Source organism: Malania oleifera, chromosome 11 (genome assembly GCF_029873635.1).
Source record: "Malania oleifera isolate guangnan ecotype guangnan chromosome 11, ASM2987363v1, whole genome shotgun sequence".
Lineage (NCBI taxonomy): Eukaryota > Viridiplantae > Streptophyta > Magnoliopsida > Santalales > Ximeniaceae > Malania > Malania oleifera.
Window position 1 is genome coordinate 33514936 of NC_080427.1, and position 17042 is coordinate 33531977.

At 35.7% G+C, this 17042-nt stretch overlaps 1 protein-coding gene across 1 annotated transcript; it reads left to right on the forward strand.

Moving 5' to 3' along the window:
• Positions 1-5180: 5180 nt before the first annotated feature.
• On the forward strand, positions 5181-13499 carry LOC131167792 (probable F-box protein At5g04010). Its single transcript, XM_058126678.1, has 2 exons — positions 5181-6094; positions 13277-13499. The coding sequence occupies exons 1-2, from the start codon at positions 5291-5293 to the stop codon at positions 13289-13291; spliced, it is 819 nt and encodes a 272-aa protein (XP_057982661.1). The 5' UTR covers positions 5181-5290; the 3' UTR covers positions 13292-13499.
• Positions 13500-17042: the final 3543 nt, after the last annotated feature.

Here is a 17042-nt window from a genome sequence, read left to right on the forward strand (position 1 = left end):
TTCCGCTTGGTTCTCCTCTCTCCGTTAAGAGTTCCTACTTAAAATATCTTTTGCAAGCACCTCCTCTGTCTCCGCCACTAGCAGACCCTCTAAAGATCACTACAATTTCTCCTATGATCTGTTCTTCCTTCTCGTCCCCATTGTGTCTCTTCTACTCATGAGGTTCCCCTTGCCGATCTCCCTTCTTTATGAATCTCAACAAGTATCCCCTTTTGATCAATGCTTCGATCTCGTTCTTTAGTTGAATACGCTCCTCTGTATCGTGCCCATGATTCTTATAGAATTGACAGAACTTGGACATGTTCCGTTTGTATGAAGGGGTTCGCATAGGTTCGGGCCACGAGACATAGTCCTTCTTCCTTGTATGTATCAACACATTAGACTGCGGTGCGTTTAGAGATGTATAGGTGGAGAATTTACTAGACTGCCCTCTTGTCTTAAAGCTAGCGTGCAGCACTACTGGTCTCTTATGTAATGACCTGCTATTTAACTAGGTTTTTTTTTTTATATACAATAATATTTAACATACTCTGATACCATCCTAGATTAAACCCTATCATCAACCTAAGCAGCGAGAAACGGAAATCAAATATACATAACCACATATAATTATATACAATACCAGAGTGCTAATAGGTTTCCCAAAATACACATATATGACTAATCCCCAAATATCCTCAACTGGTGAGGGCTATACAAAAATATTCCCAAAAATATACTCACTCCCTTTGACAGGGCAGTACTGTGGCCCCCCTATCTGCGAGCCTGGTCCGCTCGCCCAACTGGCTCACCTGAAAAATAATTCAACATTGGGATGAGTCAAAGCTTAGTAAGACGAAATATGCTATTACTAGTGTGTGGCAAATAAGTTACAATATTATGAAAATTTGTTGCTATATAATCATGTATAACTGAATCTATAAATGCAGTACAAGTAAAAGAAACCAACCCCATTTCCATGTTGCTTAACATATCTGTAATTTAGGTTTCTACTCAAAATAGTTATAATATAAATAAGTATATTTTCTGTCTATAAATCTGTATATACATAATAATAACTAAAAACTTCCCTGTGGATAACAGTGTGTCATGATTTAACCCCTCATGACAGGGTTGTGCGGCCCGTAAATGGGATCTACCCTGGCTGGCCGACCAGGGTAAACCACTATACTCCCTCGATCCGATCTGCCCTCCTCAACCCATATCTGATGGGGAGCCTATCCACGTCTAGGGCACTATACGATCGACCTACTACCACGTATTATTTGAATAGGTGGTTGCACTCTGTAAACTGTATGTAGCTACGGTACCGTGCTCTGTAACTGTATGGTCCAACAGGTTCTGATACTATATAATACATTTCTATATACAACTATCTGATTTACCGTGATTTTGAAATAACTGTATTAACCGTGACAATGAAATAAACTGTAACTATGTTAACTGTATCTCTGAACTGAACTGTAATCTGTAAGTCATGGTACTGCAAACTATATAATCATGGTACTGAAAACTACATAATCATGGTATTCTGTAATTACTTTAAAACATATCCACTGGCTGTATATTCTGTATAACATACCCTGAAAATACTATAAAACATGCTTGTGTACTGTATATATATTCTCAAGCCACATAGTGATTTAATACATAATATTCATAATTAATAATCTATATAATGTCCTGCTGTGAAAAATAAACTGGTAAAAATGTACATTTTATACTGGAAATCATTTTAGAACTACCTAGCATAGCATATTTCCCTTACCTGATTCTTGCTAAAATCCTCCTACTAAGACGGGTCCTACACTCGCAAGGTTCTCCACTCAACACCCTGAAAACCATAAATCCCAAAACAAAATATCTATATTCCTTGGCTTACATCATTTCCTACAACTGTCAAAAGGCCAAAAACTGAATAAAAGACATTACCCTAGATTTGGGATGAATTCCAACTTCGTTTCACTAATGATCCGCTCTGGAAAACTTGAAGAGAACTCCGCCAGGAACGTCATGGTGGCCTCAGATCGTCGATCCAGCGACTGACGAGGCCAGAATCGAAAAGAGAAGAGAGAGAGGTCGTAGGAGAGAGAGACGAGAGGGTTTGCGGATAATTTTCTGCGATTAAAACGATTTTTGGGCTATTTATACTGCGGGATTCATCGACGAGCCACGTCATCTCGTCGACGAGTCCTTAGGGAAATTCGTCGAAGAAACTTACCCTTCGTCGAAGAAATTCAGAGTAGCCCAAATTCTTCTCTTAGTATCTTCTCGTCGACGAGGTGCTGAAGAAACTTCGTCGATGAAATTTTATATTCGTCGACAAAGCCTGGAAATTCCCTGAAATTATATTCTCCAAAATGCAATGTCGTCAACGAACGCTCGACTGCCTCCTTCTGTTACTGATTCCATTTCCCTCTCTCTTTATTATTTAAATACCAATATTTTTTGGGTCGTTACATCTTATCTCTTCGCGGGTCTAGAAGGTTCTCCCATCTCCGGGCTACTACCCTTCCTTTTCAGCAAGATTTGATTTCCCCTAGTGTCCATTATTTCTTCCAGGTTGATGTACTTTTGCGCTTGGGCCATCAGTTCTCCCATATCAGTTGGTGGCTTCTTTCCTAAAGAGTACAGGGAGTTTCCAGGTTGAAGGGCTGTGGTCAGAGCTACCAAAGCCACCCCCATATCTAGGTCGCAAATCTCCAAGGTCGCAGTGTTGAAGCGGTGCATGAACTTCTTTAGCGTGTCCCTTTCGCCCTAGACCATGCTCATTAGATGGGCTGATGTTTTGACAATTCTCCGACTACTGAGGAAGTGGCCAATGAACAATTGTTCCATCTCCAAGAAGGAACCAATCGATCCAGGTCACAGGCTCCGATACCAATCCCTAGCACTACCTTTGAGGGTTGCTGCAAAAGCTCGGCATATGATGGTGTCAGGAGCGCCTTGCAATTGCATCAACACCCTTAAGGTGTCCAAATAATCGATTGGATCGGACAGACCCTCATACCTTTCAAAGGTCAATATTTTGAATTTGCTCGACAGTGGAACCTCCATTACTCTTTTGGTGAATGGCAGCTTCGTGGATCTTAGAGATGCTTCCCTGTAGAAGGGGTTGGTATTGCCTTCTTTCATCATCTTCTCTATTTGGTCTATTTTCTTAATCCTTTCTTCCAACTTGACACCTACGCTATTCGCGTCTTCTACCTTCTTAGTGAGGTAGGTTTCATCCTCACTCTCCTTTGGCTTATCTGCTTTCTTGGTTGCGTCGAGACTCACCTATTGTTGGTGGGGGACATGCCCTTCTTGACTCTTTTGCTGTAAAAGTAGGCTGAACATATCCGCCATTTTCTTTTAAAAAGTAAGGAATTCTTTGCTGGTGACCCCCTACGGTTGTGCGAGTGTGGAGTGAATGGACTAGGGCGACTCTTTTTTGGCAACAGAACTAAAACTAGAACTGTGTGTGGTTGGCATTGTTTGAATGTCGAAGGTTGAGAGCAAGATGATCACCTCTCATAAGCAAGTTCCCACAGACGGCGCCAACTGTTGTGGGATAAAATCAGCGGGACTGCTCTTTCGACTTTCGTAGACCTTAAAAAGGGAAAAGGAAGAAATGCTTGGAGGACCCGGGGTGTACTCCGGGGGATCACTTTGATGCCTAAGTAAGGGAAATGCTTCAGAGAGGTTAAATGCAACAGTAAGAATGGGTGTTGAGTGACTTACCTTGACCTCTTCCCCACGTCCCTTCTTATAGTGGTTAGAGTTGACCCTTGAGTTGAATTGTCTTTATGGTGCGGGGGCGTGAATCGCTCCCGGGTCATAAAGTGCCTGCGTGTATCACTCTAACCGTTTAAGGTGTTGACGTGGATCTCACCTCCTCTTTATTGGGTTGAAGTTGATTGCTCTCGTTAGAAGGTCTAACTTGAGGAGTGATGACTAGGCATTGACTTCCTTTTATTAACTGATATATTTTGAGCACATCAAAGATATATTAAGAAAATGATTTTAATTTAATAAATTAAATTGAAAAAGTTTGTTAGTTAATTACGTTATATTTTGAAAATTAAAATCATAAGTGAATTGAACACCTAACAATTAAATTAGATCAATTAGCTGACATACGCATTACAACATATTCAAATAATTTTTTAAAAAAAAATAAATAGTATAAAAAATAAATAATTAATGCAAATAATTCAGCATAAATACTTAAACAATTATATTGTTATAAAATATTTTATATATGCATTTCATGAAAATTAAATGAACAAATATATCTTTAACAAATAAAAAATAAGTTAAAAAATTAATTTGAATCAAACAGTTGATTGAATTGTGGTTTACTTTTTTATTTAATTAAATATCAAATTTAATAGCATAACATGTCTCGAACAATTGTCAACCAATTAATATAAATTTGATTTTTATTTATCCATTTAGAATTCATATTTTACATAAAGAAGAACTAACATTTTATTTTATAATTTAAATTTATAAAAAATAAATTTTTTTGAAATTTTAGTTTATCTTTTTCTAACACTATATCTGACAAGTTGCTTGAATTTTAAAAAATATCAAACTATATTTTATTTATTTTACGATGTGTTTAGCTATTAATTTTTTTATGAAAATTACTTCTGGTAAACATTTCGTAATATTATAATTACTAGGTATTTTTATGACTTATTAGTATTTTTTATTTTTTATATAAATTAAAAAAATTTTAAAATAACAATAATTTTTTTTTGTTATTTTATTGACAATTGGTTAATTTAAAGCAATTGTACTAGATAGATAAGCTAATTTGAGAATTAATTAGAACTTACCGTTACTTAGTTAGTTTTCAAGACATTATATTGACTAATTTTTTTAATTTAATTTATTAACTATATATTATTTTTAAAATATTATTATGATCAAACTTAATTTTTTTTCATATATAGATAATTGCTGACTAACATTCAATTAATCAAAATTTTGGTACTTTTTAAAAATATTGGGAGTGAAATTTTATTTTAAAAAATTACTCTGAAATTAAGAGTAAAGTTAGAAAGAGCCGTCCGCACGTTTACAGCGTTACACATTTTAAACGAGCATGTACAAAAAACCATCACCTTATGATACTAAACGTGTCAGTTTGCATGCATGCAAGGCGCCCTCACACACCACACACGTGTCAACCACAAACAGCGCAATGCCATTTCCCAACTGATGAACCCCTTTAAATTGTCGCTAAAACCGCCAATAAGATCACAAAACAAAAACTGAAACGAGTCTGAGAAAATCACATATGCCGAAGACTGATCAATCATCATCGTCGTCTTCTTCCTCGGATCCGCCATGGGAGGCCCTCTTTCTCATCGCCCGCCACCTCGATGCCAAAACCCTAGCCATAGCCTCCTGCGTCTCCAAGTCCTGGTTCTCCTCCATGTCCTCCGACCACCTCTGGCACCCTATCTGCTCCGCCCACTTCCCCGCTCTCTCCCACCTCCGCGACACCGGAGCCGGGGCCGCCGTGCCCTGCCACCGCCTCTACGCCCTCGGCCACGCCGCCGCCCTCCGCCGACTCCGCTGCCCCCCGAAGCCCCGGGTCTCCCTCGACGACCTCCTCTTCACCATCGACATCCTCGTTGAGGACCGCCTCGTCGTCACCGTGGCGAGGCCCGGCGAGGAGCTGGGGGCCACCGCGAAAGGCGTCTTCCGGTTCGAGATCGACGTGGGGGAGAAGGGAGCGACGGTGGAGCGAGCGAGGTTGGAGGGGGTGAGGGTGACGTGGCACGTGGTGGCGAAGGGGTGGACGGGGGCGGTGGCGATGGTGGAGGGGGGAGTGAAGGGGTGCTTCGGGCCCACGGCGACGGTGGGGTGGTTCTCGGAGGATCTGCCGGCTCCGGGGTGCTGCGCAGCGGGGGCCGGGGGAAGGAGTGGGCTAGTGGCAGAGTTGAAGCTAGAGTTTTGCGGCTGTGACGGCGGCGGCGGCGGCGGCGGCGTGGTGAGGCTAGAGAAGGTGTGTGTGGGGGTATTGAGTATAATGCGTTGGAGGTATCTAAGAATTGAGTGTGCTCTTCGGCATTTACAGCATTTTATGCTCCATGATGTAAGTTGATGATGTACATCTAGTTTGTATTTTCCTTATGGAAAAGTAAATTACTTTGTGCATGTGTAGATAAGTATGATAGGAATTTTAATATAAATAAAAAGATAATAAATTTAAATACAACCAAAAATTTAAATATAAACACGATTCACGGGCAAAGTGAAACACGAATATCTCACTTGCTTTACGGAGGTTTAAGTTTTTTATAATTTTTTTATTTAATCTATGAATTGGTGCAATAGAATCGTTTCACTCTTTTCAATTTTACACAAATGGAAAAGTCTAAAGTTCTATATAAAAAATAAAAAAATATTTTCTTTACTTGTCAAACTTTCTAAACTTAAAAAAAAAGGATGATACGATGAGAATGATAAGAAGAAATTTGTGTATAATGTCAACGTCTTAAGATGCATATATATTAAATAGGTACACATATAGATTTATGGTTTATAAATTTATGAAAAAATACATGAATGAATGATTTAATTAAATGTAGATACATAACCCATTTCAAGGTACATGTTTTTTTCAAGATAATTAATAAAATAATAATATTAAAATATACTAATAATTCTCTCCTCATTTTAATATTACGTATGTACCATGAGAGTTTAACAATCGAAGAAGAATAATTATGCATAATAAAGGTGTGCACTGCATTCAATTTCTGTCACTTAGTGAACAATAACTTCTTACTCCTTAGACTTAAACTATGACTACTTAAGAGAAAAACGTATCACTGCTCACACATAATCATCGAGATGTTAGCATGAGCTTTAACATCTAGCATGTCTCGGCCTTGTATTAATCCTAGTTTTTTTAGCATATTTGAGAATAAGCTCAATTCTCATAGAGAGCGGTCCTACTCTCATACTCACATGGGTGAAATTTGTCAAGGGTTCTCCTGTAACTCTAACAGTACGCCACTCATAAGAGATATAGATTTTCATTAAGAGTCTTTTTAAAAAAAACTCAACCTCCTCCATTACAGGATAAATGCACTTATGCAAGGATGAGTTTAAAAATAACAGTGCATTTCTCACTACAAAAAAATGGGTTTTTAGTAATGAAAGTATTAGTGACGAATTTGAATTTGTCACTAAATGTTGGTAATAGTGACGGTTCTTAAAAACCATCACTAAAATTATAAGCATTAGTGACGGTTTATGAAACCGTCACTAATAGTATATTCGTCACTAAAAAGAGCACGGTAAACAATTTCGGCACGAAAATTTATTCGGGAAAATATTAGTGACGATTCTATCGTATTAGTAAAGATTTTAAAACCGTCACTACTATTGTTTATAGTTAAAAAATATTAAAAAAGAAAAGGTTTAGAGTATTAGTGACAATTATCCCTAATCGTCACTAATAATATGGTATTAGTGACGATTTTAAACCGTCACTACTAGTGTTTGTAATAAAAAATATTTAAAAAATAAATGTGTTTTAGGGTATTAGTGACGGTTTGGGATAACCGTCACTAATATTATTTATTAGTGACGGTTTTAGAACCGTCACTACTAGTTTTTCTTTAAAAAATGTTAAAAAAGAAATCGTATGGGAATTAGTCACGATCTGGAACCACCATCACTAATAATGTCGTATAGTGACGGTGGCGAACCGTCACTAATAGTGTTTTTATTTAAAAAAGATTAAAAAAGAAATCGTTAAGTGTATTACTAATAGTTTGAACAACCGTCACTAATACCCCAGACCTTGTCAGCCTAGTGAGCCTACTGCCTAAGTGCACGCATGGCTCATACGCCCTGCTCAGCCCTCCCACTCCCTGGCGAACCCTAAATCCCTAATCCCTAATGCCCTAATCCCTATTTGATTCTTCATTTGTATTGTCTGTTCAGAGAGCCAGCACGAAAGGAGAGAGTGAGAGACCTTTCAGTTTTGGCCTTCTTCTTCGACCCTTCAAAGCCCTCTAGCCTTCTTCTGACCTTCGTGAGTTCATCGTCAACCCTTCGAACCAGCAAGAGCTTCGTGAGTTAGTCTTCCACATTGCGAACCAGCAAAAGCCCTTCGTGAGTTTGTCAGAAGCTTCGTGAGTTCGTCTTGGAGATTTCGAACCAAAAGGAGCTCGTCGCAAGCTCGTCTTTAAGCCTTCGTGAGTTCATCTGCGTGGAAGTTCAAATTTGTACGTATTCTTCTTCTTCTTCTTCTACAGATCTTAACTCATTTTGAAAATGTCATTAGAAACTAAAGTACCTTCTCTCGTTTGTGTGTAAAAGATTAAGAAAACTTTGAACAAATATTCAAACTTTGTATTAAAATGAAAGAATATGTACAATCTCTATTATTATTTATTTTTTATAATAAAGAATGATTATTTTTCTTATTAGAGGGCTTAAAAAGTGTGTTCTCAAATGATTATTCCTCCTATTTGATCTCCTAACAAGTTTTGTTGGTTCAAGAGTTCAAGAGTTTATTCTCAAAATGATTGATGGTTAATTATCACCAATGCTAGATGTTTGAACAATAAGCAGATTGTAAAAGAACTGTAGGATACTTGTTTTTACTTCATCTATTAATCTTTGTAGATTGCAGGTAGCTTTAATTTTGGGAGACTTGTCCAAAAATTTGTAGGCAAAGTAAAGTTCCCTCCTTTGGTTGATGTGTCTTTAGGAGCCAATGAGAGATTTTATAGGGCATGCTAGAGTATTGTTATGTCAAACCCTAGGAGCTCTCATATTTTGACATATGTCCATATACAATACTTGAGCTTATGGATGAATAAATTGTATTTTACTAGTGAAGCCCAGAGCCCATTTTCTTAATGAAGATCACGTGCAAAGGTTACACAGAGCCACAAAGCATTGTATAAATATGTTGATTTTTTTTCCTTTCATTCTTGCATACTGAACTTATAAATTTGGCACACATTTTTTTGGAAAGATTTTTGCGTAACTTTCAATTTGCCTATACTATAAATTTGGCTGAGCGGACTATTAGTCATCCCTTAAATCTGAGAATACTTTCAATTTGCCTATACTATTTATGATGCTTCTGTCCTTCTACTTGACAATTATTTAAAATCTTTCCTTGTTCTAACAGTGATCTGGGCGTATCTGGTATCAGAGCCAGTTTTATTCATTGCTCTTTCAAAGGTTTGTAATTGAGATTAAATGATACTGACCATTAGGCATAATTTGTTATTACAAATGAACTTAATTTGGAATTACAGTTTGTTCAGATATGCACTTGCCTTCGGTTAAAGAACTAATTCACTTAAAAGTTTAAAATCATTAGGCATGCGTTTCGAATGATTATGTGTTCAAGGTTGCTAAAGGGTTGTCAGTCAAGCCTGGCTCAGCCAGTTATTCTGACATAATAGCACGTCCCTCCAGCGGACTATTAGTCATCCCTTAAATTTGAGAATACTTTCAATTTGCCTATACTATTTATGATGCTTCTGTCCTTTTACTTAACAATTGTTTAAAATCTTTCCTTCTTCTAAGAGTGATCTGGGCGTATCTGGTATTACAGCCAATTTTATTCATTGCTCTTTCAAAGGTTTGTAATTGAGATTAAATGATACTGACCATTACACATAATTTGTAATTACAAATGAACTTAATTTCGAATTACAGTTTGTTCAGATATGCACTTGCCTTCGGTTAAAGAACTAATTCACTTAAAAGTTTAAACTCATTAGGCATACGTTTCGATTGATTATGTGTTCTTAAGGTTGCTAAAGGGTTGTCAGTCAAGCTTGGTTCGGCCAGTTATTCTGACGTAATAACACGTCCCTTCCTTCGGACTATTAGTCATCCCTTAAATCTGAGAATACTTTCAATTTGCCTATATTATTTATGATGCTTCTATCCTTTTACTTGACAATTGTTTAAAATCTTTCATTGTTCTAAGAGTGATCTGGGCGTATCGGGTATCAGAGCCAGTTTTATTCATTGCTCTTTGAAAGGTTTGTAATTGAGATTACATTATACTGCCCATTATGCATAATTTGTAATTACAAATTAACTTAATTTGGAATTACAGTTTGTTCAGATATGCACTTGTCTTCGGTTAAAGAACTAATTCACTTAAAATTTTAAACTCATTAGGCATGCATTTCGAGTGATTATGTGTTCTTAAGGTTGCTAAAGGGTTGTCAGTCAAGCCTAACTCGGCCAGTTATTCTGACGTAATAACATGTCCCTCCAGCAGACTATTAGTCATCCTTTAAATCTGAGAATACTTTCAATTTTCTTATACTATTTATGATGTTTCTGTCCTTTTACTTGACAATTGTTTAAAATCTTTCCTTATTCTAAGAGTGATCTGGGCGTATCTGGTATCAGAGCTAGTTTTATTCATTGCTCTTTGAAAGGTTTGTAATTGAGATTACATTATACTGACCATTATGCATAATTTGTAATTACAAATGAACTTAATTTGGAATTACAGTTTGTTCAGACATGCACTTGCCTTCGGTTAAAGAACTAATTCACTTAAAATTTTAAACTCATTAGGCATGCGTTTCGATTGATTATGTGTTCTCAAGGTTGCTAAAGGGTTGTTAGTCAAGCCTGACTCGACCAGTTATTCTAACGTAATAGCACGTCCTTCTAGCGGACTATTAGTCATCCCTTAAATCTGAGAATACTTTCAATTTGCCTATACTATTTATGATGCTTATGTCCTTTTACTTGACAATTATTTAAAATTTTTCCCTGTTCTAAGAGTGATCTGGGCGTATCTGGTATCAAAGCTAGTTTTATTCATTGCTCTTTGAAAGGTTTGTAATTGAGATTACCTTATACTAACCATTATGCATAATTTGTAATACAAATGAACTTAATTTGGAATTACAATTTCTTCAAATATACACTTGCCTCCAGTTAAAGAATTAATTGACTTAAAAGTTTAAACTCATTAGGTATGCGTTTCGATTGATTATGTGTTCTCAAGGTTGCTAAAGGGTTGTCAGTCAAGCCTGGCTCGGCCAGTTATTCTGACGTAATAGCACGTCCCTCCAGCGGACTATTAGTCATCCCTTAAATCTGAGAATACTTTCAATTTGCCTATACTATTTATGATGCTTCTGTCCTTTTACTTGACAATTATTTAAAATTTTTCCTTGTTCGAAGAGTGATCTGGGCGTATCTGGTATCAGAGCCAGTTTTATTCATTGCTCTTTGAAAGGTTTGTAATTGAGATTACATTATACTGACCATTACGCATAATTTGTAATTACAAATGAACTTAATTTGGAATTACAGTTTGTTCAGATATGCACTTGCCTTCGGTTAAAGAACTAATTCACTTAAAAGTTTAAACTCATTAGGCATGCATTTCGATTGATTATGTGTTCTCAAGGTTGCTAAAGGGTTGTCAGTCAAGCCTGGTTCGGCCAGTTATTCTGACGTAATAGCACGTTCCTCCAGCGGACTATTAGTCATCCCTTAAATCTGAGAATACTTTCAATTTGCCTATACTATTTATGATGCTTCTGTCCTTTTACTTGACAATTGTTTAAAATCTTTCCTTGTTCTAAGAGTGATCTGGGCGTATCTGGTATCAGAGCCAGTTTTATTCATTGCTCTTTGAAAGGTTTGTAATTGAGATTACATTACACTGACCATTACGCATAATTTGTAATTACAAATGAACTTAATTTGGAATTACAGTTTGTTCATATATGCACTTGCCTTCGGTTAAAGAACTAATTCACTTAAAAGTTTAAACTCATTAGGCATGCCTTTCGATTGATTATGTGTTCTCAAGGTTGCTAAAGGGTTGTCAGTCAAGCCTGGCTCGGCCAGTTATTCTAACGTAATAGCACGTCCCTCCAGTGGACTATTAGTCATCCCTTAAATCTGAGTTTATGATGCTTCTGTCCTTTTACTTGACAATTGTTTAAAATCTTTCCTTGTTCTAAAAGTGATCTGGGCGTATCTGGTATCAGAGCTAGTTTTATTCATTGCTCTTTGAAAGGTTTGTAATTGAGATTACATTATACTGACCATTACGCATATTTTGTAATTACAAATGAACTTAATTTGGAATTACAGTTTGTTCAGATATGCACTTGCCTTCGGTTAAAGAACTAATTCACTTAAAAGTTTAAACTCATTAGGCATGCGTTTTGATTGATTATGTGTTCTCAAGGTTGCTAAAGGGTTGTCAGTCAAGCCTGGCTGGGCCAGTTATTTTGACGTAGTAGCACGTCCCTCCAGCGGACTATTAGTCATCCCTTAAATCTGAGAATACTTTCAATTTGCCTATACTATTTATAATGCTTCTGTCCTTTTACTTGACAATTATTTAAAATCTTTCCTTGTTCTAAAAGTGATCTGGGCGTATCTGGTATCAGAGCCAGTTTTATTCATTGCTCTTTGAAAGGTTTGCAATACTTCTGTAGGCAGTGTAATGATTACTAGAATAGGTCACCGAAGTGCTGAGGTCTATCTCTCTATTAGCAAATTTGACAATCAATACATTGTCATCCCCTAAAACTCTTTGCGGGTGAGTTCTTTGTTTGTTTAGATATGGGCCCTGGAATCAATGTAATTAACTAATGAGAACAATGAAAAGTTTAATATACTTTCTAGAATATCAGCATACATCTTGAGAAACTCCTCTCTAGTTCTATTTGGAAAAAGATTTTTAGGAGTGACGCTAAATTTCACATTATGTCCTTCAAAGCCTCAAGGTTGTTGTGGTAGTCCAAAATACATCTTCAATGCATTATCTCAGCATAAGACAACTTACAAATGTTTTTTTATTCTTCTTCTAATTCGTTGTCAAGTGAAGATACTGTAATGATGTTGTGTGTGTGTACGTGATCACCTAGCCCTGCTTGCAAATGCTTCGACCTGCTGGTAGATTGTTTATTGAGTGTCAGCACGGCTGTTTAAGTGCCTGCAATTATTCGAGGATACGTATATCTGTGATTTCTCCTAAAATACTGAATTTCGTAGTCGTGACTGCTTTTTGAACTTAACCTTTGAAGTTCTATTGTGTTGCTTTGTGCAAGTGTGCACTGCCTAATTTGCATTGTTGCTGTGTTTTTCATTCTTTGTATTGTTGTGTACTGATTGAGGGGTGGATTATTTCCTCCTCTACAATCTGATGTTGATGTGATTTATTTTTCATGCCTGTATATGTACTACGTAGTGATTTATTTTCAAAAATCGTACACTAATTTTTTTTAACTTTCTTAATTTGTAGGGTTTGCAACTATGACAACGTCAGGACGATGTCATGCAGTTTAGATGCAGCTTTCCATTTTTTTTTTTTATCTGAACAAATGAAATGTATTTAAATTTGAATTTTTATAATGTTGTGTATTTAAATTTGAATTTGTATAATATATTTGTATTTGAATTTGAATTTGAATTTGTATAATATATTTGTACTTAAATTTGAATTGCAATTATGGTTTTTACAGGAATTAATTTGAATCAGATTTTTATAGGAATTAATAATTGGAAAAAAAATACACATTAGTATTAATTGTGCAATTTAAGTGTTAGTGATGGTTTTAAAATCGTCACTAATACTATGTCTTTAGTGACAGTTTAAAACCGTCACTAAAGTCATAAGTAACGGTACTAAAGAGCAATAGTGATGGTTTGGAAACCGTCACTATTAGTAGACAAATAGTGACGGTTTAGAACCCGTCACTACTAATGCAGTAATAGTGACAATCATAAAACCGTCACTAATAATGTAGCAATAGTGACGGTTTGGAAACTGTCACTATTACTAAACAAATAGTGACGGTTTAGGACCCGTCACTACTAATGCAGTAATAGTGACGAACATAAAACCGTTACTAAAAATGTAGCAATAGCGACGCATATAAACCGTCACTAATGATAGAGAATTAGTGACGAATTTAAAACCGTCGCTAATAATGGAGCATTAGTGACAGTTTTTGATCAATCTTGTCTAGAATCTATAGTGACGGGTTTCGGTCTTTAGTGACAGATTGGAACCGTCACTAATATGATATTAGTAGTGACGAATTTAAACCGTCACTAATACTCTATTATTAGTGACGGTTTTCGATATTCATCACTAATAAGTATTAGTAACGGCAGGTATAGCGACAAATTGAAAACCGTCACTAAAACTAGTAGTGACGGTTTTGTGAGTATTAGTGACGGTTGAAAACCATCACTAATAATCTCATTTTTTGTAGTGTCTTATGATCAAGATCATATGATTCGTCCTTCCCATTGAACCTAATTACAGGATCTCTGGTCCTTAGGTTGAGTATCCTCATATGTGGTTCATGATTTTACAAGCTTCAATCTCGTCCCCCTTGTTGTATTCCATATTCTTTCTCTTGTTAAGGCCTTAGTTAATGAATCTGTAAGATTCTTGGAAGATTTTGCATGTATAACTCATATTAATGGTGTCATTACTCAAATATGATCTCATAGTATTGTTTTTTATTTTTATGAGTTTAGATTTACCATTGTAATAACGGTTACTCACTCTACCAATTATAGCAATACTATCACAATTAATTAAGATAGACAATATTGGTTTTTCCTGAAAATGGAATTTCATACAACATATCTCTCAATCAACTTGCTTCCTCACTAGCTGATGCTAAAGCAATAAACTTAACTTTCATAGTTGAGTTAGCAATTATTGTTTGTTTTTTCAGATTTCTAGCTAATAGCACCACCACCCAAAGTAAAATATAACCAATGGTAGAGAGAGAATCACCTGACAAAGTATTCCAATCAGCATCACTAAAACCTTCAAGTAAAGCAGGATACTTAGTAAAAAACAAGTCATAATCTTTGGTACCAACTAAATATTTCAGTATACATTCAAGAGCATTCCAATGTTCTCTATCTAACTTGCTCGAAAATCTACTAGTATTTCTACTACATATGCAATGTCAGGTCTAGTTAAATCAGTTGCATATCTCAGATTACCAATAATTCTATTATATTCCCTTTTATTGACCGCACTATTTTCATGCTCAATAGGAAATAAGTGATTACTAGAATCAAAAGGAATAGAAACATGCTAGCACTTATCATAACCGTATTTATTTAATTTTTTTTCAATGTAGTGTGACTGATCAAGAAATATACCATCGCATGATCGTATAATTTTCATGTCTAAAATAAAATTAGCCTCACTTAAATCTTTCATCTTAAAATGATTTTTGAACATAATTTCTGTTTTATTTATGTCATGCAAATTTAAACCAAAATAGAGCAAGTCATCCACATAGAGGCTAATAATAACATATGAATCTACCCAAGATTTATAATAGATACACTTGTTAGACTCATTTGTTTTATTTTCATTCTCAATCATGCTGGTTGGGGTGAGCATTCGGTCAATTCAGTGAATTTGGTTAATTAACTAAAATAATAAAAAAAATTCGATTAAAACATTTCATTAACCGAATCGACCAAAATTCCATAATTAATCAAACTCAAAGTCGACCGAACCGAATTTCGGGTTAAATTGGTTAATCGATTTAATATTTTAATATATATATATATATATATATATATATAATATAAATTTTTGTTAGCCTTGGTGGTTACATGATCCTAATTATCATATTTTAATGATAACAACTCATTAGAGGTTCTGAGAAGACTAATATTTGCTAACAAGTTGTGATAGCTGCAAATCCAAGAGCAAAGATCAAGTAAAATTTTAATAGGTTTGTTGCGACGTCCAGGCGCAATGGAGCTAGTGGCTGAATAGCTTCTGGTGTGGACTCGGGTGGAGCTGTGCTGGTCTCCAATGGTGGCTGCGGGGGATTTACAGGGATGTGAACGGAGGGTGAGTGAGATTGAGGGAGAAGGCTGAGGGAGAGTTATGAGCGGGGAGGCCGAGGGAGTATGAACAGGGGCCATGGAAGCCTCCAAGGAATTAGCAGTAGGGTTTTTTTTTATCTTGTTTTTTTGTTCCTCCCCGCCTAACTGTGTCCGAGCATGCCTTTTTAAAGGCTTTTCTAAAACCCTAATCCTAATACCCCCTGATAATAATAATAATAATAATAATAATAATAATAATAATAATAATAGTATTAAAAATAATGATAATATTAAAAATAATAATAATAAAAATAATGATACTAACAATAGTGATAATAGAAATAGTGACAATAAAATAATAATAATAATGATAATAAAAATAACCTAATAATAATAATATCCTAAAATAATAATAGTAATAAGAATAATATTAGTAATAAACTAATGATAATAATAATGGTAATAATACTAATAAAAATAATAGTAATAATACTAAAGCTAATAATAATAATAATAATAATAATAATAGTAGTAGTAGAAATACCCTAATACTACAAGTAATAATACTAATAATAATAGTAAAATGGCGCCCGTTTTATATTTGGCTCGGGTAAGAATAGGGTGTCTACAAGGTTAAACATCATAAAAAAGGGAGAGATTGTTAGCCTTACTAACTACATAATCACATTTAATGTGTTGTGATGATATTAACCTAACTTATAGTTTCCAAGTGTACCTATCTGGCAATTCTATAAAACACATGTATAATAACTTAAAACATTTGTATCATCTGAGCTTTCTAACATTCATAGTTCTACATCATACTATATACGATAAAAGTTGTAAAACTGTATACATATACATAACTGTGTTCTTTCCCTAGTACTCTGTATGTCATGATTTGACCCCTCATGACAGGGTTGTGCGGCCCCGTAAGTGGGACTTAACCTGGTCGGCCCTCCAGGTAAGTGATTATACTCCACACTACCTCAGTCCGGCCAAACTGCATACTCTCCTAGGCGCGGGACTGATTGCTACCTCGTCAAACCGGCCCCCTCCACCCAGCAAACTGGGGAGCTGCACACTCTTCGAGCATGGTCAACGGTACCCACACACTATCTGATATATGTGGTTGCACTCTATCTGTATCTAGCAACGATACCGTGCTCTATATTCTATATCTGTACTATATC

Bases quoted from the DNA above. Each gene is read 5' to 3' on its own strand.
- LOC131167792 (XM_058126678.1), top strand. From the start codon at position 5,291: ATGCCGAAGACTGATCAATCATCATCGTCGTCTTCTTCCTCGGATCCG.